This window comes from Chiloscyllium plagiosum, unplaced genomic scaffold (genome assembly GCF_037043375.1).
Source record: "Chiloscyllium plagiosum isolate Xiang-an unplaced genomic scaffold, Cpla_swu_hap1 HiC_scaffold_39, whole genome shotgun sequence".
In the NCBI taxonomy this organism is placed as follows: Eukaryota; Metazoa; Chordata; class Chondrichthyes; order Orectolobiformes; family Hemiscylliidae; genus Chiloscyllium; species Chiloscyllium plagiosum.
The window spans coordinates 33,931,474-33,952,700 of NW_028270177.1; the positions used below are offsets into that span (position 1 = coordinate 33,931,474).

The following is a 21,227-nucleotide window of genomic DNA, read 5'->3' on the forward strand; positions in this document are numbered from 1 at the left end:
CTGTCAAGAGAGAAACAAAATTAGTGTTTTTGAGTCCAGTGTGATTAATCTCTATATTGTTTATCATCATTTAGCTTTATAATGGAGGCACTTTGATATCAGCTAATTGGTTTCCACATTTCCTACATTACAACAGTGACTACATTTCAAAGGTGCTACTTTGCACATGAAGTCCTTTGAGAAGTATAAATGCAAATCTTTCTTTAAGTTATCATTATCTGGCAGTCAATCTGTTCATTTCATAGTACATGTCTCTTGCACGCAGACAAACATGCTTCAGTGAAAGCCAGGAATTAGCACATTGCAGCTAGAACTTTCTCACCTACAGAAATGTAACTCAGCATTTGTTCCCATTCTACCCATTCTAGCCGACTTGAAATATCTTCTCCCCCATTAATGTAGGAAGAAAGGATCAGATACACCGAATGAGTTAAGCTTCGTGTCTGATCTTTTTTCTTTAAGTGGGTGCTGCTCGGCAAATTTCCTGCATAGAATGAAAAAATGCACGATCTGTTGGACTATGCTCACTGTCTTGGAGATCTGTGGAATGGATGTAAATTATTTGTTTCATAGTAGAAATGTAACCTAGCTGTTTATGTTTTACACGAGAATCACTGAGATAAACCCCACCTGAGTTGCTATTGTTTGATTTAAACCTTTAAATTGATGCTACAACTACACTTCAACATTCTGATTCAAGCGAAGAAATCTCTCTCAATTCTTGATGCTACTCATTTGTCAACCTCTGGACCTCCACAGCAGACAGCCTCGTTGTTCAAGTTCCCTTTTGTGGTCAAAGCTCAAATCCGGGATTGATCAAAAATAGCTGTAATTTGCATTAATCTATTGAGGCAAAGTAGAGTTTCTTCAAAAACTTTCTGTGCAATCAACAAATAAACATGATCTTTACATAGCTGCACACTATGGCTATAAGGTTGGCTGAAAGGTAATTTTTTTAAAATATAATGATTCAAAACAGGACAAAGCCACAGAGACAGGGTAATAATTTTTCATAAATACAGTTAATTGAAGCAGTAATTGAAATTTGATGAATCCAAAACTACTTGTTACTTTCATTGCTTTGAGTGAGTGTAAGTTGGGAATTCAAATTTTTAAGTTTGATGCAAGCCCAATATGTTTATTCTGAGCATCTTCAGATGAAGTAAGTATTTGAAAGCATTGCTATAGTTTAACATTTGGTACTGTTCCAGTAATATATGAACCAGACCATGTCGAAGTAGTATACTATGACTATCCAAATTGACAAGTGAGCAATAAACTACTGATTGGTTGTCAGTGGACAAGTTACCCTGAAGCTGATATCCAGAGCTCTGAATCTAACACCTGCAGGCCGCCCTAATAAATATCAAATTTCAAGCTTGACACACTAAATAGTTTTAAAATCTGTAGTTAGTGAGCTTGAAAAAACATTTAAAATGTGAAGTGCATTCAAAGTGCACTAGTTTCAGAAAAATGGAAGTTAATTCAGACAATGACAGATGTAACCAGATGAATAGATCTCTCAATAATCTTAACTGAGTGCTACGTACAAGCTGACATTTGTCATTGTCAGCTGGTTGAGTCTCCACATTCTTGCAAAGTACAGGAGTAGAAGGTCCATGGTTACAAATGAGTTCATAGCTGAGGTCCTATTAAAAGGTGCAGGTCTACATGGGAGTTGAAAGGCAAGCAGGTGGAAGTATTTTGAAGTATTTCAAACATAGTGTTCAAATTTGAGTAATTGAAATTCTTTTGTTTTTATTTACCTGATTTAGGAATGTTAGTTGTATGGAATGCGTTTAGTGCAAGAGCCTTGCTTTCACAGCCTAGTTGGTGATGGTTTTTGAATTTTAGCTTTTCTCTGATTCATAACCTAATTACAATTACATTTTTAATCTTTAGATGTTTGCTCATATCAATGTGGGTAAGTTCACAAGTAAATATGACTAAATAAACTAATCGGAAATGGTAATGTAACTCTTGCATGATGGGCTGACTGACATTGTTTTGTGTTGTGGGATTCTGTTACGCAATTTGTCTGATTTTTAATTTATGTTTTGAGATTATGAAGCAGTATCATGGCTTTATAAAATCTCAAAAACCTCATCCTTGCTTTCAAATCTCTCCCTGGCCTCATCCCTCCCTAACTTCCGTGGTACCACAACAGTGAGTCATCTCTACTTTTCTAATTAATCACATGTGTGCATCCACATTTTTAATTGCTCCATTATTGTTGGATATGTCCTCAGTTGCCTCGGCTTCAAACTCTGAAATTTCTTCCCTATAGCTTTTCCTCCTTTAAGATCCTTCATTAAAACATTTATCCCTCATATTGATTTTGGTCATCTGACCTAAGGTTTCCTTGTATAGGTTGGCATCATATCTTGTTTTCTGATGCTCCCTTAAAGCACCTTGAATGTCTTATTGCATTAAAGACACAATAAAACTCCCAAGTTGTTTTTAGAGGAGTAGCATGGTGTACACGTTTTTAAATAAAATTAACTTTGCATAACATCTTTAGCAACCTCAAGTACCAAAGTACTTGAGATATAATTAAGTAATTTTGAAATGTGCTCCCTACAGTAATGTAATAAATATTTAAACTTGTAGGTATAATGCTATGTTGCCAATGCCTAGTGAGCATTTGGAGAGGATTTTCTCATGTTTACTATGGTCGTGCAACTGAAGTTACTATTTTTCCCATCAAACATTTTTACACGATTGATTGGTAGGAAAAGATTTTTATATTTCAGTATTACTTACCCACTGTTTTGCAAAGCTCGTTTAATATCCAAAGGGCTTTGTTTTTTTTTTGTGGCTACCATGATGTTTGCTTTGGTAGCTTTGAAAACCAAAACATTTTCTTTAGTTTATTCTGTGAGACTAGTATATCTTAATTCATAGTGTTCTCCATCCTGTTAGCCGATTTAAAAAAGTATTATTCGTTCATGGGATGTGATGATGCCTTTGGGCGGCACACTGGCTCAGTGGTTAGCACTACTGCCTCACAGCGCCAGGGACCTGGGTTCGATTCTGTTTGCGCATTTTCCTTGTGTCTGCGTGGGTTTCCTCCAGGTGCTTTGGGCTCCTCCCACAGTCCAAAGATGTGTAGGTTTGGTAATTGACCATGCTAAATTGTCCTTGGTGTTCAGGGTTGTGTAAGTTAGGTGCATTAGCACATTGGAGTCGAGACTAAATATAGAGTAGTAGGGGAATGGGCCTGGGTGGGTTACTCTTTGGAGAGTTGGTGTGGACTTTTTGGGCCGAAGGGCCTGTTTCAACACAGTAGAGATTTTATGATTCGATAATTCTATGAATTGCTCACTAGACCAATATTTATTGCCCATCCCTCGTTAACCTTGTAAAGGTCATGGTGAGCTGCCTTTTTGAACTAAAATATTTCATTTGTAGGTAGATCCATAAGCTGTTAGAGGGGGACTGCCAGGGTTGTCACTCAGCGACATTGAAGGAACTGTGGCATATTTCCAAGTCAGGATGGTGAGCATTTTGGAGGGGTATTTACAGTTGGCGATTTTTCTATTTATCTATTCCCCTTGTCTTTCTAGACAGTCATGGTCGTGGGTTTCAAAAAAGCTACTTAAGGAACCTTGGAGAATGGAATTTATCAAGCTGACATTGAGCTAATGAGTCAATCAATATGATTAACCTTTTAAAATTTCATGTGATGCTTTTAAGAGGTGTGACATTCCAAAGCCATTCAGAATCTTATCTATGTAAGTGTTGATAACCTAACTAACTAACTTTGAAAATTCAATTTTTTTGCTTTTCCCAACAGAAAGATAGACTTCAGCTCCAGTCTGCTGTATTGATTGTGATTAGTTATAGTAATTCCTTAGTCCTAGGCTTTAATAACACATCATTGATGATAATTACCAAGTGGCAAAAATTCATAAGTTGCCTTTGGTATCAAGGTAACATTGTCACTACATGATTATGCACAGCATTGACCTCAGTGTAAATTGGGGGTACAGTTCCATTGCCCCTCTGTCAAGCATAACCTCTGTAACATGGATCCAATTCTAATGTTTTGACAGTGACTCGAGTTTAAAAGTATGTCCTTGGCTGTAAATCACTTTGGGATGTCTTGAGGTTGTGAAAGACCCTATGTAAATGCAAGTGTCTTTTTCCTCTTGACTGTGCTGAGGAAATTGATATTGCAGGAACCTTTATAAAGCCTGGAATGCCTGAAGATTTCAGAGGGTAAGCAATGAGTATGCTTCCAGACTGCATTCACTGCTAGATATGTACAACAGATGGTTTATGTGGGATGTTGCAGCACTTCTAGTGCATGTTTTAAGATTGCAAAGCATTTGACTGAAAATTTATCCAGGTTTCCTTTAAACAATTCTTTGTGTAGGATCCATGAGTTAAAAGCACAAAACCTTTGTATTTATATCATTATGTTCACAAGAGCATTGCCAACCCCATCAGAGCCAGTGAAGTACTTTTGAGAGTTAATCATACCTATAAGAAATATACTCAGTGCATAAACATTGAAACAAATGACTCGGTGATCTGTTTTTTGTAACATCGATTGAGAGATAAGTAATGGTCTAGGCACACTCAAAAGTTTCCCTGGTCATCTTTGAGTAGTGCCAAGGGATGTTTACATCTTCTTGTGGAGCACACAGTTAAACCACTGTGAATTGAACTGTGGCTAAATCAAATTTTTAATTATACGTTTTGTATTTGTTCCTGGGATGTCAGTTGGAGGCTGGTTTGCAATGTAGAATGATCTAACCATATGGCTTCAGTTCCCCGCCAGCTGAGATCACCAGCTGAAGGACTCTCCTTCTCAACCACTTCCCTCACCTGAGGCATGGTGACCCTCGACTTAAACCACCACTAGTCGTCTCTCTCAGAGAGCAACCTTATGGTTTGGGAAGACTATGATGACTGTACCTTTATTTGTTCATGGGATGTGAGCATCACTGACTCATAGTTATTGTCCTTGCGAAGATGAAGGCGAGTCACCTTTTTGTACCACTGTAGTCTTGGGATGCAGGGATATCTCATGTTACAGAGAGAGTTCTAGGATTTTGATTAAGCAGCTGTGAAGGCATGGTGATATAGTTTGAAGTGAGGATGGTGTACAGCTTGGAGGAAACCTTTGCTGCAATATATTTGGTGCTCTTGTCCTTCAAGGTGGTGGAGGTCAGATGTTTGGAAAGTGCTGTTAAAGGACCCTTGGTGAGTGCTGAATTGCATCTTGTAGATGGTACTGACTCCTGTCGCTAAAGGTTGGCAGTGGAAAGAGTGAATATTTAAGGTGCTGGATGGGACATACCTCCACCACCTGAGACATTATGTATGATATATTTGTGTGTGTAAAACACAAGCGCTATCATAAAAGAAATGAGCATTGCAAGTGCTTTTATATTAATGCATCCAAATATTAATTTTATCCAAGAAGATAGTGCTGTGTTATGTTGTGAGCTTATATCAGCCTTTTCTGGGTTCAATTCAAACATTTTCTTCTCATTGGGAAATGCAGTTAATGACTATCTAAGTCATAGAGTCAAAGAGATGTACAGCATGGAAACAGACTCTTCGGTCCAACCCGTCCATGCCGACCAGATATCCCAACCCAATCTAGTCCCACCTGCCATCACCCGGCACATATCCCTCCAAACCCTTCCTAATCATATACCCATCCAAATGCCTCTTAAATGTTGCAATTGTACCAGCCTCCACCACATCTTCTGGCAGCTCATTCCATACATGTACTTTTTCTGCGTGAAAAAGTTGCCCCTTAGGTCTCTTTTATATCTTTCCCTTCTCACCCTAAACCTATGCCCTCTAGTTCTGGACTCCCCGACTCCAGGGAAAAGACTTTGTCTCTTTATCCTATCCACGCCCCTCATAATTTTGTAAACTTTTATAAGGTCACCCCTCAGCCTCTGTCACTCCAGAGAAAACAGCCCCAGCCTGTTGAGCTTTTCCCTGTAGCTCAGATCCTCCAACCCTGGCAACATCCTTGTAAATCCTTTCTGAACCCTTTCAAGTTTCACAACATCTTTCCAATAGGAAGGAGACCAGAATTGCACGCAATATCCCAACAGTGGCCTAACTAATGTCCTGTACAGCCGCAACATGACCTCCCAACTCCTATACTCAATACTCTGACCAATAAAGGAAACCATACCAAACGCCTGCTTCACTATCCTATCTACCTGCGACTCCACTTTCAAGGAGCTATGAACCTGCACTCCAAGGTCTCTTTGTTCAGCAACACTCCCTAGGATCTTACCGTTAAGTGTATAAGTTCTGCTAAGATTTGCTTTCCCAAAATGCAGCACCTCGCATTTATCTGAATTAAACACCATCTGCCACTTTTCAGCCCATTGGCCCATCTGGTCCAGATCCTGTTGTAATCTGAGGTAACCACCTTCGCTGTTCACTACACCTCCAATTTTGATGTCATCTGCAAACTTACTAACTGTACCTCTTATGCTCACATCCAAATCATTTATATAAATGACAAAAAGTAGAGGGCCCAGCACTGATTCTTGTGGCACTTCACTGGTCACAGGCCTCCAGTCTGAAAAACAACCCTCCACCACCACCCTCCGTCTTCTATCTTTGAGCCAGTTCTCTGTCCAAATGGCTAGTTCTCAAGTAGAACTTGAAAAGAAATGGCGAATGAACATTGAAGTTAAAGAGTAGACCTGCACCCAAGACCAATTTGGAGGTGATCGTCACCCAGTGAAAAAAGCTGGGCACAAAATTGTTTCCCATTTTAATTGTGAGAATCAGAACTCACAGTGGCATCCTGAAAAGCTATATCAAAGATAGAGGATGTATTTTAGTCTAACAACATCTAGGATCAGTTCCGTTTCTCACTTTTAAATGTCTTTGTAAAGCTTTTTCGAGAGTAATTTTCTCCTTCACTGCTTGAAAATGAGCAAGCAGATCGTACACACTCGTGGCTAAAACAACTTGAGAGTATCATTTCCATTAAAAATCAATATACATGGAAGTTGAGCAGTTTGTATGGTAGGGTATATGAGCCAATCAGTGAGGTTACACTTCTGCAGAATTGAAAATGAAAGTTACCCTTTTCTTCTGTCATATTGCAACAATGATATAAGCTTCAATATTACAGCCATAAAGCATTTTGAAAACCAAGGATATCCACACAGTTGTAAAGTAAATCCAGTTTTTGCAAAACAAAAATGTTTTAAGTACTGTTTTTCTGGATAAGATCCAACTGCACATTTTGAGGATCAGAGCCATGCCCAAGAAAGTAGACTTTATTGGCTACAAAACATTGTCAAACACTTCCTTTTCTAAGCATTGGAGCCTGAGGAGAGGCAGGCTCACATAGCCATGTCTGTGATGAGCTAATTCAATCTTTGTCTTGGCAAGTTATTTCAACATTATCCTAGGTTCTGCGATTGTGCAAACACAAAATAGCTCATCAGGCGCATTGGGAAAGTTAAGTAAATGAGATCACATTATAGATATACCGATGGAACAAATCCCTGTCTCTGTAGGCAGTTTTACCTGTGGAATACAACTGGTCATAAATGACATACATTTTACAGCGTTTCTTCAATTTCCTTCAGACTAACTTTCATGAAGTGTTGGATTGAGTAGAAATGTTATAGATTTGCTTTGTCGTGATTTGATTTGCAGTGTGCTGACTGATAATCCAAGCTGTAACTCTTAAACTGTCAAAGCTACTCTCGGTAACGAATGATACATAGTGGCTGCCCAAGCACATGGTATTTTGTAAATTATTTGATTAAATTACTGCAGCTGTAGATTAAGAATCTTACTAGGGGAGGAAGATATAGAAAAAACGAATATGATGACTCAAACAAAATGTCAGTGCTTTTCTTTCTTTTCCTGTTTTACAAGCAAGCCGCCTAATTTCAGTCAGCATGGGCTCAGTGTGTCAAATGATGGACACCAAGACAGCAAATGCTTCTGCCTTGTACTTCATGTGTACGGGAAGTATTACAAGCCATTCAAACTCAGACTATATGTTATGGAGCTTGAGGAGTAGCCAGAGCTGCTGCAGTGTGTCTGGGAATCTGAGAGTTTCATATTGCCCCACTGCCATAAAAGGTGTGGGAGATCAGAGGATAGGTGACCATCAAACAGGATAAGAGAGGGATTTGTGTAGCGCAGAGGCCTCTCTCCAAGTCAGTGACTCGTGCTGATCGGCTTGCAGTTTAGAATACTAGGGGTGACATATCTTTGGAAAAATTCAGAGGAAATCAAAGTCGTACCATTGCAGGATATTTGACTATGTACAAGTGACAAAATTCAGAAGTCAAAGGGGATTTGAAAGTTGAAGCATCGGTAGGTACAGCTGTATCATTATCATGAATCAGAACTTTAAATCTTGTGGACACTTATGACTTGTATTTCCAAAATGTATCCTTCAAGTTGGGCAGATACAGACAAGAATGGCTATAAATGTAAATTAAGTTGCAGTCTAGAGACAGACTCCTGTGGAATATCATACTCACTGGTGTGAAGAAAAGATTGAACAACATTTTTTTCAAAGAGATGAAGAAGCAAGTCAAATCAGACTGGACTAAGATTCCCCTTTAACTATAAAGATAATGAGTGGCTGATCTCCTATTCAGTAGCAAACCATATCTTGCAAGAATACATGTCAAATTGTGGACATATTTTGTACTTTCCTCTCAGAAGACTACACAATGGCAGGAATATTTTTTAAAAAGTTTCAACTCTATTAGAGAATGCTTTTAGATTGTGCTCATATATACCAGAGCTGAAAATGTGTTGCTGGAAAAGCGCAGCAGGTCAGGCAGCATCCAAGGAGCAGGAGAATTGACGTTTCGGGCATGAGCCCTTCTTCAGGAATGAGGAAAGTGTGCCAGGCAGGCTAAGGTAAAAGATAGGGAGGAGGGACTTGGGGGAGAGGCGTTGGAAATGCGATAGGTGGAAGGAGGTTAAGGTGAGGGTGATAGGCCGGAGTGGAGGTGGGGGCGGAGAGGTCAGGAAGAAGATTGCAGGTTAGGAAGGTGGTGCTGAGTTCGAGGGTTGGGACTGAGACGAGGTGGGGGGAGGGGAAATGAGGAAACTTGAGAAGGGCTTATGCCCGAAACATCGATTCTCCTGCTCCTCGGATGCTGCCTGGCCTGCTGTGTTTTTCCAGCACCACACTTTTCAAATCTGGTCTCCAGCACCTGCAGTCCTCACTTTCTCCTGGATTTGAATGTTACCAAGCTGTGAAAGTCACGTTCGAAGGCCTACCCTACTAGTCTTTGCAATCTCTCATTGAGATTGTATCTTGGATTGTGGTGGTCAATTTTCTTTCGTTAAGTGGCTGTGAATTAAGATTATAAAGTAGTTGTTGTGTTGGGTTAACTCTTTCAGCCTTAACAATGCCTTATTCTAGCTGGATTCTTTTACACGAATTCCTTCATGCTGAGGGGAATCACAGGCTAAAGATTATTGACACTTTTTTTGAGTATTGCATCCACTCCATGTAGGTGTTAGCAGAACAGTTTCCATAAGATATTTAGAACAATTTTATTTGTTTCCCATCTTTCTTTTGTTGTTAGATGTTTGGTGACTCTGGATTGAAATGTTTGGCTTTCACATTTAATAATTTTTATTCTCACTTGCTACCTATTGATATGTACCATTATATAGGGATATTTGAATCACATACATTTCACATTGGGTATAACATGACTGGGAGCCATAATGTTTTCATATGATTGGTGTGTCAGCTGTAACTCAGTTGATGCATATTCTTGCCTAAGATTTCAAGTCCCACTCCAGGACTCAAGAAGAAGAATAAAGGTGGAAAGTGTGTTGACTTTGTTCACTCAACTCGTAAAAGATTCGGTGGCACCCATTTGAAGGAGGAGTAGTGGAGTTTTCCATTGTGTCTTGGCTAATATTAACAACATTAAAACAGATTACCAGGTCATTATTGTAATCAGGTTTGTGGGATCTTGCTGAACACACATTGGCTACCATGTATACGACACTAAAATGGTGATTTATTGGCTGCAATACACTTTGGGCATGCTGTAATCATGAAAGGCTCTGTATTATTGGAACTGTTTATTTTAGATTATGATATGATTGTATGAATAATTTTCATATAAGAGCCAACTATAGTCCAAGGTTTCTGAAAGAAGCTCTGTAAAATACATTGAGATGGTTGTAGCACTGAAAAGGTAAACCATATGGGTAGCTGATATGTTGAATATGCAATTTGATTTTTTTTATTATGTGGGCAACCTCATTTGAGGTTGGTATATTTAATTTGGTGGCTGATAGTTAATTGAAAACAGATTGGACTGAGCTCTTACACAGTAATGTTACTTGCAAAGCGATGAATTTTAAAATATTATTAGTGATTGAAAAAATGGCGGAGGAAGTATGTTGATGACAAATTGAAAATAGGTGCAGAAGGACATTTTTAAAACAATACTCCCATGATGTTGATAAAAATATATCAGATATGATGCTCTTGCAAGGAATGAGTGCTGCACTGTGGAAGTGAAAGAAAAGTGTGCATTCCAATGAAAGCAACAAAACGCCATGCACCAGTCTTATAGTTGGATATCCCAAAGTGCCTCAGAAGGTTATTGTTTGAAATCGAACCACAAAGAGATTTTAAAGCATGGTCTCAGAACTGCAAGTTAAAGGAGTGACTTAAAAGTAGAACAAATGGATGGAGAGATTTACAGTGAAAGTTCCGTAACACAGGGTTTCAACAGATGAGGAGGGGTAATGGCCTAATGGTATTCTCACGAGGCTAATCTGAGGACCCAGGTAATGTTCTGGGGAACCTGGGTTCAAATTCCACCAAAACAAATGTTGGAATTTGAATTCAATAAAAAGTCTGGAATTATGAGTCTAATGATGGCTGAAATCATTGTGGATGGTCAGGAAAAACTGATTTGTTTCACTACTGCTATCGTTACCTGATCTGGCCTGCACATGACTCCAGAGCCACAGCAAAGTGGTTGACTCTCCCATTCTGAATGCTGGCCTGGCCAATGATGCCCACACCCTCTGAATGAATAAAAAAGGTTTGAATACATGGTCACCAATGGTGAGGCAAAGAAAATTATGAGTGCTGAGGAGGATTTGAGGAAAGCATCAAAGAGTAATTGCTAGCCACATAACTCTAATAGATGATGGGTTGTGTTGGATAAACAGACAGATCAGGGTGAGTTTGATATTACACTTGCTTATTGGTTTGTATAAGTCTGTTTGTAAATGCTATAATATAATCATCTGGTTTCTGTAACTCCTTGGCCATGCTTGTACAACTTAATCTGGCAAATGTGGGCAGAAAAATGTATGGAAGCAATTTTTTCAAGAACATGTTTGTAAATATGGTGAGAGTTTTATAATGCAGCCAGGGTGAAATAGCACTGCCAGATTTTACAACAAAGTTTTACGCTGTTTTGGGGTTTGTACGGTTGGGAGAGAAAATGAAAAGCACTAAATTTATAGTTCATTCCATGAGTGCTGTGTAATTAGAACCAGTGTGTATCTATCATAGTATTGCTCATACCTTAGCATCTGTAGGAACATGTTTATGCAAAGAATTATTGTTGAAATTGCAGTTTCAATAATTATTTTTCACAAAACTAAATTAGGCCACAATTGATAGAATCCCAAAATAAAGCCTCATTTAAATCATGCTCTGATTAGTCTTTAATCCTTGCACAGAAATGCTGCTTTTTAATCCTTGCACAGAAATGCTGCTTTTTAATCTATTCCAAAGGCATTTTAGATAGACCGTGGTCTGTTGTAACTTCTTTAAAGTTCTAGTTGCAGTTTTAATTTCCTGTATTCCGATTGAAGTTCTGCTTTAATTGATTTTTTTGTCCTAATTTAAAGCCCTTTTCACCCTATGTGGTGCCTAATTTTTTTTTTGTCCTCTCTTCATTTCTTTTTGCCTCATCTGGCCTACATTTGGTCCTATGTGCCTTCCAGAGTCTGGTGTTTTTGTAGTGCAGTATTGTATTCCTTCCTTAGTCAGTGAGAAGAACTAAACACAGTAGTTCACATGAAGTATGTTTATCCTATCACTGACGATGTCTGTTTGGCAGATAAGCTGTGAACAGAAGATAAAAACATATTGAATAGACCAGGGTTTTTTTTTTAAATGACCTGCATTCTGCTTTAAAAAGATTTGGGTTTTCACTTCCTAAATACGATGCTTGTATACAGTCTTCCCATTGACCCATAACTAGTATTTGCAATTTTTTACGCAGATATGAAACCCTCTGGACTCGCACAACAACTTTGCTCTGGTTCACTAGTACAAGTTCCTTCCTAGCAGCATAGGTTTAATTATTGAGCTGTCCTCTTCAGTTGGCAAGACATAAATGAGGTCTATTTTCACTCAATACATTGTTACATGCACTGCATTCAATATCTGTACACTTCCTTTCACATCTAGCAACATTACCTCAAGAGGAACCGTGGAAAGGGTAGGTCCACTCAAGGACAAAAGGAGGAATTTATGCATGGAGCTAGAGGAAGAGAATGACATCCTCAATAAATATTTAGCATCATTCACCAAGGAGAAAGGCATTGATACTAAGTTTTGAGAGGGAGATGTTGATGTTTGGTGGCATGCCGATATTAAGGAGGAGGAGGTGTTGAGTGTTGTGAAAAAGATTGATAAGTCCCTAGGGCCTGATGGGATCTATCCCAGGAGACTGAAGGAGGCAAAGGAGGAGATTGCTAAGGTTTTGATAATCTTTGTATCCTCTTTAACACCAGTGACGTCCCAGAAGACTACAGAGCAGCAAATGTTGTTCCTTCATTCAAAAAGGGCAACAGGGATAATCCAGGAAATTATAGACTGATGAGGCTTACATCAGTGGTGGGGAAATTATTGGAGAAGATTCTTTGGGATAAGATTTACTTGTTTTTGGAGAAGAATAGACTTATTAGAGGCAGGTAGCGTGGCTTTATACATCTTGTCTCCACAAACATGATTGAGCTTTTTACTGAAGTGACAAAGATGATTGACAAGGGTAAGGCAGTGGATGTTGTCTGCGTGGACGTTATGAATTTTTTGACAAGGTCCCTCATGATAAGCTGGTCCAGAACATCAAATGGCAAGGAATCCATGGTGAGCTGGGCAAGTTGGGTTCAAAATTGGTTTGGTAATTGACAGATGGTAGTTGTGGAGGGATGTTTTCCTCACTAGCGTTCTGAGACCAGTGGTGGTCTGCAAGGATTAGCGATGGGACATCTGTTGTTTCTAATATGTACATGAATGATTTAGGCAAAAATGTAGGTGGACTGATCAGTAAGTATGCAGGTGGCATGAACATTGTTGGAGTCGTGGATAGTGGGGAACGATATCAAAGCATGCAGCAGAATGTACATCAGTGGGAAGTTGGACAGAGAAATAGTAAATGGCGTTTAATCCAGATAAGTGTGAGGCAATGCATTTTGGGAAGCCATGTGCAAGAAAAAAAGTAGCTGACAATGGGTTGTGTGTAATACCCGGCCATATGATAACAAGGCCTGGTGTATGGGGGTGGGGGAAAGCATGGGGGAGATGCTTGAGGATTATTAACCACTAATAGTCCCCATGAGCAGCTATTCATTCTCCTCGGCAGACAATTATCCATGCCTTTGTCTGTCAGACTTTTTCTTTCTCTTTGAGCTCTACCCGTTCCAGGAGTAGGGACGCTACCACTGTGCCACAAGAGGAACGTTTAATGAATTTGCATATCTTTCTTGTGCAGGGGCTATGCTAATTGTCTCTGCATCAGCCGGTGATTTTTGACCAATTAGAACCATTGTATCGGGGCTTTCACTTGCCTGTCTGAGATTTCACATTGTTGTAATTTCTGCTTGTTGTTTGTTATTTGACACATTTGTCAGTTGGGAAAACACTACAGATTCCAAATTCCTCCAAGTTATCTGGGAAGTAAGGCTGACTCTGGGTTTGAGAGTTATTATTTTTTAACAGATCTTTTATCAGTCCTTTTATCAGTGTATAATTCAAAATTTATTGCATTGTTCTGGCAAATAAAATTAGAGATTTTTGCTACATAATTGCTTGTGGCATTTTTCATGGTCAGATGGTAATCAAGTTTTTAGATTAGATTAGGTTAGATTAGATTGCCTACAATGTGGAAACAGGCCCTTAGGCCCAAACAGTCCACACCGACCCTCTGAAGAGTAACCCACCCAGATCCGTTTCCCCTAATTGGCAATTTAGCTTGGCCAATTCACCTAACCTGCACATCTTTGGACTGTGGGAGGAGACCGGAGCACCTGGATGAAACCCACGCAGAAACGGGGTGAATGTGCAAACTCCACACAGGCAGTCACCCGAGGCTGGAATCGAACCCGGGTCCCTGGCGCTAACCACTGAGCCACCATGCTGCCCATGTTCTACGTTCTAAGATCAAATATTCTGGAGACTAGATAGGTATGCATAATCAGTGTGGCCGAAAGATCTGAGCACCAATTATATCTTGCAATATCAGCAATGAAAGTTGTAGTTTAAACTCAAACTTGCATGTTAAAATGGTGTCCTGCCTGAAACAGGCAAGAGTTCCAGCTGCTATTCTCAGGACCTGGCTTAGTATGACAGCAACTTGTGTAATGGTGAAAAGTGATGACGAGAACCTTGCATTATTCTCACCCTGCTACCACCTCATCTCCACAGTGCTGCAATAATAAAAATCAGCCCTTTGGTTAACATTGAGTGAGCTGTCCATTGCAATGCTATGGCTACGAGTGTGGAGCTAGAAAAGCATCGCCGGTCAGACAACATCCGAGGAGCAGAAGAACCGACGTTTCAGGCTTAAGCCCAGTCCTCACTTTCTCCAATGCTATGGCCACTTCAAATGAGTTGAATGAAAAACCTTAAGCAGTTATCAATAAAATGCTTGAACTGGTTAAAAATGCAAGTGTTTTACTTCAAATGAAAGATGTACCTGAGGGAAGCAGTTTTTGATCACTTGACTTTAGCCCTGTACCTGCATGGCAACTGAGGAAAAAAGCATAGGTCGGCAGATTTTGGAAAAGTGTGGACGTAGTAGGGTTGTTGTAATGGGTGACTTTAACTTTCCCAATATTGATTGGAACCTCCTTCGAGCAGAAGATTTGAATGGAGCTGTTTTTGTAAGGTGCGTTCAGGAGGGTTTCCTAACTCAGTACGTTGACAGGCCGACAAGGGGAGAGGCCATTCTAGACTTGGTGCTCGGAAACGAGGCAGGGCAGGTATCAGATCTTGTGGTGGGAGAGCATTTTGGAGATAGTGACCACAACTGCCTCACATTCTACATAGTTATGGAGAAGGAGAGAATTAGGCAAAATGGGAGGATATTTAATTGGGGAAGAGGAAACTATGATGCGATTAGACATGAGTTAGGAAGCATGGATTGGGAGCAATTGTTCCATGGTAAAGGCATTACAGACATGTGGAGACTGTTTGTTTAAAGAACAGATGTTGCAAATGATGAATAAATATGTCCCTCTGAGACAGGCAAGAAGGGGTAAGATAAAGGAACCTTGGATGATGAGAGCGGTGGAGCTTCTCGTCAAAAGGAAAAAGGTAGCTTACATAAGGTGGAGGAAGCTAGGGTCAAGCTCAGCTCTAGAGGATTACAGGCAGGCGAGGAAGGAGCTCAAAAATGGTCTGAGGAGAGCCAGGAGGGGGCACGAGAAAGGCTGGGCAGAATGGATTAGGGAGAACACAAAGGCATTTTACACTTATGTGAGGAATAAGAGAATGGTCAAAGAAAGAGTAGGGCCGATCAGTGATAGCATAGGGAAATTGTGTGTGGAATCTGAGGAGGTAGGGGAAGCCCTAAATGAGTTTTATTGCTTCTGCCTTTACGAAAGAAACAAACTTTGTCGTGAATGAAACCTTTGAAGAGCAGGTGTGCATGCTGGAATGGATAGAGATAGAGGAACCTGATGTGCTGAAAATTTTGTCAAACATTAAGATTGACAAGTCGCCAGGCCCGGACCAGATTTGTCCTCGGCTGCTTTGGGAAACGAGAAATGCAATTGCTTCGCCACTTGCGAAGATCTTTGTATCCTCACTCTCCACCGGAGTCATACCTGAGGACTGGGGAGAGGCAAATGTAATTCATCTCTTCAAGAAAGGAAATAGGGAAATCCCCGGCAATTACAGACCAGTAAGTCTCACGTCTGTCATCTGCAAGGTGTTAGAAAGGATTCTGAGGGTTAGGATTTATGACCATCTGGAAGAGCATGGCTTGATTAAATGCAGTCAACACGGCTTTGTGAGGGGCAGGTCATGCCTCACAAACCTTATCGAGTTCTTTGAGGATGTGACTAGAAAAGTTGATGAGGGTCAAGCTGTGGATGTGGTGTATATGGATTTCTGCAAGGCATTTGATAAGGTTCCCCATGATAGGCTCATTCAGAAGGTCAGGAGGAATGGGATACAGGGGAACCTAGCTATCTGGATACAGAATTGGCTGGCCAACAGAAGACAGCGAGTGATAGTAGAAGGAAAATATTCTGCCTGGAAGTCTGTGGTGAGTGGTGTTCCACAGGGTTCTGTCCTTGGGCCTCTACTGTTTGTAATTTTTATTAATGACTTGGATGAGGGGATTGAAGGATGGGTCAGCAAGTTTGCAGATGATGCAAAGGTTGGAGGTGTCATTGACCATATAGAGGGCTGTTGTAGGCTGCAGCGGGACATTGACAGGATACAGAGATGGGCTGAGAGGTGGCAGATGGAGTTCAACCTGGATAAATGCGAGGTACTGCATTTTGGAAGGTCGAATTTGAAAGCTGAGTACAGGATTAAGGATAGGATTCTTGGCAGTGTGGAGGAACAGAGGGATCTTGGTGTGCAGGTACATAGATCCCTTAAAGTGGCCACCCAAGTGGACAGGGTTGTTAAGAAAGCATATGGTGTTTTGGCTTTCATTAACAGGGGGATTGAGTTTAAGAGTCATGAGATCTTGTTGCAGCTCTATAAAACTTTGGTTAGACTGCACTTGGAATACTGCGTCTAGTTCTGGTCGCCCTATTATAGGAAAGATGTGGATGCTTTGGAGAGGGTTCAGAGGAGGTTTACCAGGATGCTGCCTGGACTGGAGGGCTTATCTTATGAAGAGAGGTTGACTGAGCTCGGACTTTTTTCATTGGAGAAAAGGAGGAGGAGAGGGGACCTAATTGAGGTATACAAGATAATGAGAGGCATAGATAGAGTCGATAGCCAGAGACTATTTCCTCGGGCAGAAATGACTAACACGAGGGGTCATAGTTTTAAGCTGGTTAGAGGAAAGTATAGAGGGGATGTCAGAGGCGGGATCTTTACACAGAGCTGTGAGAGCATGGAATGCGTTGCCAGCAGCAGTTGTGGAAGCAAGGTCATTGGGGACATTTAAGAGACTACTGGACATGCATATGGTCACAGAAATTTGAGGTACATACATGAGGATCAGTGGTCGGCACAACATCGTGGGCTGAAGGGCCTGTTCTGTGCTGTACTGTTTTATGTTCTAACTTATTGACCTAAATAAAGATCTCCTGTTCAAAGCATGACCCACTGGCATGATAGAGAATGCTGACAGTTAACTAGATGTTTTAACTTTACAAAACCCAAAGGAAATGTTTACACTGGATTTTCAATTGTGTGCAATGGGTATATAAAAAATATAGTTTATTATGGAACTGTCATCCTTACCTCAACTGGCCTACATGTGACTCCAGACTCTCGGCAATGTGAATCTTAACTACCTTCTGAGATGGGCAATAAATGCTGCCTAGCCAGCGACAATCTCATCCCATGAATGAGTAAAGAAAACAAAATTGTGACATTCTTCAGTAAATCAGGGTGGTGGCTCAGTGCTTAGCACTGCTGCTTCACGCAGTGGAGCGGTAGATTATCCATGTTGAATTGTCCACAGTGACTAAGGATATGCAGACTTAGTGGATTAGCCATGATAAAATGCAGCTTTTTGAGGCTGCGGTATGGGTCTGGGTCTGCTTGGGATGCTGTTCAGATGGTCAGTGCAGACTCGATGGGCTGAATAGCCACTGTGGGGATTCTGTGGTTGTAGAATTTTCATTTATCATTGTCTACAGCTACCAGGACCTGAAATTTCAGAATACCTTCCCTTCCCCCAAACCTATCCCTATTTCTACATCTTTCACACTTGATGATTGTCATTAAAACCTACAGGCTTTGGCTAACTGTCATAAAAACCCCTTATGTCAGAAGTTGTTCCAACGCTCGGCAGGATAACCTGATTTGTTTTTTATGTTGAGGATGCTACAGAAAGCAAGTTATTGCTGCTGTTGATGGGGGAAAGAATTGGACTTTGAAATTCAGTCATTGCTTTTCCAAATATGATTCATGGGTTTTATCACTTATCTCAGGAAATCCTAAAGTTTTCTGTGCAATCTCGTGTTTTATACTTAGAGAGCACATCGAAATGAGGTTTTGCCATCACCTCATGTAGAGTGTTTTGTTCTGTAAAAGTACATAATTCAGATCTAAAATAAGAAAACGGTGTAAATTTTAAGTTAAGCTTTCCACATCTGAAGCACACAGGATAGGATTGGCCATCCATTTTACATGAAGATGGGGGGTAGGGGGAGTGGGGGGTGTGGAGTGAACAGGTGCAAGGGATGGTGGGAGCAAATTGATCCCATCCCTTTCCCATGAGGCCGGCTGGGTTAACTTTAATCACAAGGCATGGGATAAGATAATTAACCAAGTTAGTCTTTCTCCAACGCCTAATCTCTTGAAGGAAAACGTTTGCATTTTTCCGCCAGGATTCCCAAAGGAAACTGAAAAAAAAAATTAGAATATCAGTTTCCCATGAAGGATAATCTTTTGGTTAACCCATCACAAAACACACATTTGAGGATTGGAGAAGTAGAATGCTTGCTTTGTGTAAATCCTTCCCTGAATTTATAGGTAATTGCATATTCTGTTTGTGTATTATCTACGTCTTGAGTTAATATACACAGGGCTACCCTTAAATTTATTTACAAGGAACCTATCTGAATTACCACAAATATATAGTTATGAAAACAAATAATGGAACTACTGCACAAGTCCGATTCCAGAATGCGATCTAGCAATACAGATTTTGTTTTATTTAACATGGTAGTCATTCACTAAAACATAGTCACATGTGACAGTAGAGTTTGTTTAACAACAGAATATAAGTTTGTTACACAAAAGACAAAGGAAAACAATTTGTCTAGTTACAGTCTTAAAATAACCAGAAAAACACAGTTTCAATCTGTTCCCAATCACGAATCACTTTACAGAGATTCAAATCTGGAGGAATTCCTCCTCTATTTCAAAAAGTGCCCACCTAACCATAGCTATGGAGTAGAATAAAGCAGGAGAAAATGAGAATATGTAAAATAAAAGGCAGTGCATTAATCATGGGTAACTTTAATCTTCACATAGAATGAGAAAATGAAATTGCCAGATGTGGTCAAGAAGAGGAGATCATAGCTGGTGCTTGATAGTTTCCTCTAACCTTACGTTGTGGATCCAACCAGGGATCAGGCTATTTTGGATCTCATAGTATGTAATGAGACAGGTCTAATAAATAATCTCAGAATTAAATAGCCCGAGGGAACAGTGATCATAATTTAGCATTAAGTTTGAGAGTGAAATATTTGGGTTAGAAACAACTGTGCTAAACTTAAATAAGGGTACTTACATAAGTACTTACATAAGTACTTACAGGCTTGGCTGGCATTGACTGGGACAGGATTTTAGCAGAAAGGACCTTGTCCTAAGGCACAATGGCAGACATTTAAGAAAATAGTTCTAAACTCAAAGATAAAATTTGGCCAAATGAGATACAAGGATTCCAAGAACGGGATAAGCTGACAATGGGTAACCATTGAAGTTAAGTTCAGCGTCAAATTGAAAAGAAAACATAAATTTGGCGAAGGTTACTGATAAGTCATTGAAAGATGACCCCAAAAAAGGAAAATATAAACTGAGGGCAAAATAGTAAGTAATATAAAGGTCAACCAAAAGAGCTTAATTTTAAAAATCCAAAAGAACACAGATGCTAAAGTGAACATCAGTCCCTCAGAGAATGAGGTTGGGGAAATAATAATGAGGAACCAGGAAATGACAGAGATGTTGAATAAGTACTATGCATCAATCTTCACAGTAGTGGACATTAACAGCATTCTAAAAATACTAAGTAATTGAGGAGGAATTAATAAAGTGGAAAGAAATGAACACAGTAACTATCACTTGAGAGGGAAATTTAATGGAGCTGAAGACTGATTCATTTCATTCCCTGGGTTGCATCCTAGGATTTTAAAGGAACTAGCTGCAGAGATAATGGATTTGCTAATAATAATCCTCCAAGAATCCCTAAATTCTGGAAAAGTTCCAGATCTTGTAAATTGCCAATTATTCAAAAAAGGAAACATACAAAATGTAGGTAATAATAAGACAACTAGATAAGCATTGATCATTGGGAAATGTTAGAATCTATTATAAAGGATGTAATAGTAGAGCATTTAGAAATACCTAATGTCAAGCAGAGTCAGCATGGCTGACAAATTTATCACGGAGGCAGATGTGAGGACTGCAGATGCTGGAGATCGGAGTTGAGAGTGTGGGAGGTCGGTGTGCCAAACTACCACTGCACCCCCCCCCCCCTTCCCCCACCTTGTCAGCGGGTTTGATGGTGAGGTTGGGGTTAGAGTGGAGGGCTGTACGCTGTGAGGGCGGGAAGTTGGAGTGGGTGAAGGAGATAGACAGGTTGAGGTGGTCCATGTCACTAGAGATCAGGGCACCAAACTACCACTGACCCCTCCTTGTCTGTGGGTTTGATGGTGATCGAGGTCGGTTGCCAAATTACCACTCTGACAAATTTATCACACCTGACAAATGTATTCTTTGAGGAGGTAACAAGCAGAATCGAGAAAGGGGAATGAGGAATATAATATATTTGATTTGGAGATGCCAGTGTTGGACTGTGGTGTACAAAGTTAAACATCTCACAACACCAAGTTATAGTCCAACAGGTTTAATTGGAAGCACACTAGCTTTCGGAACATCGCTCCTTCATCAGGTGATAGTGGAGGTCTCAATCCTAACACACAGAATTTATAGCAAAAATTTAGTGTGATGTAACTGAAATTATACATTGAAAAATTGATTGTCTGTTAAGTCTTTTATCTGTTTGAATACCATGATAATTTCACTTCTTTCATGTGTAAATCGCAAAACCTTT

The 21,227-nt window shown here is 40.0% G+C and overlaps 1 protein-coding gene across 2 annotated transcripts in view; it reads left to right on the top strand.

Moving 5' to 3' along the window:
• adamtsl3 (ADAMTS like 3) overlaps positions 1–21,227 on the top strand; it is a 669,182-nt gene that overhangs the window by 400,780 nt on the left and 247,175 nt on the right. Inside the window, exon 1 of one of the 2 annotated variants that reach the window (XM_043677602.2) lies at positions 3,625–3,734. The exons of the other annotated variant lie outside the window; for it this stretch is intronic. Within the exon in view, the coding sequence (XP_043533537.2) occupies positions 3,659–3,734 (76 nt within the window). The 5' untranslated portion in view covers positions 3,625–3,658. Of the gene's footprint in view, positions 1–3,624; positions 3,735–21,227 lie in introns of those variants that run through there. 2 annotated transcript variants of the gene reach the window in all.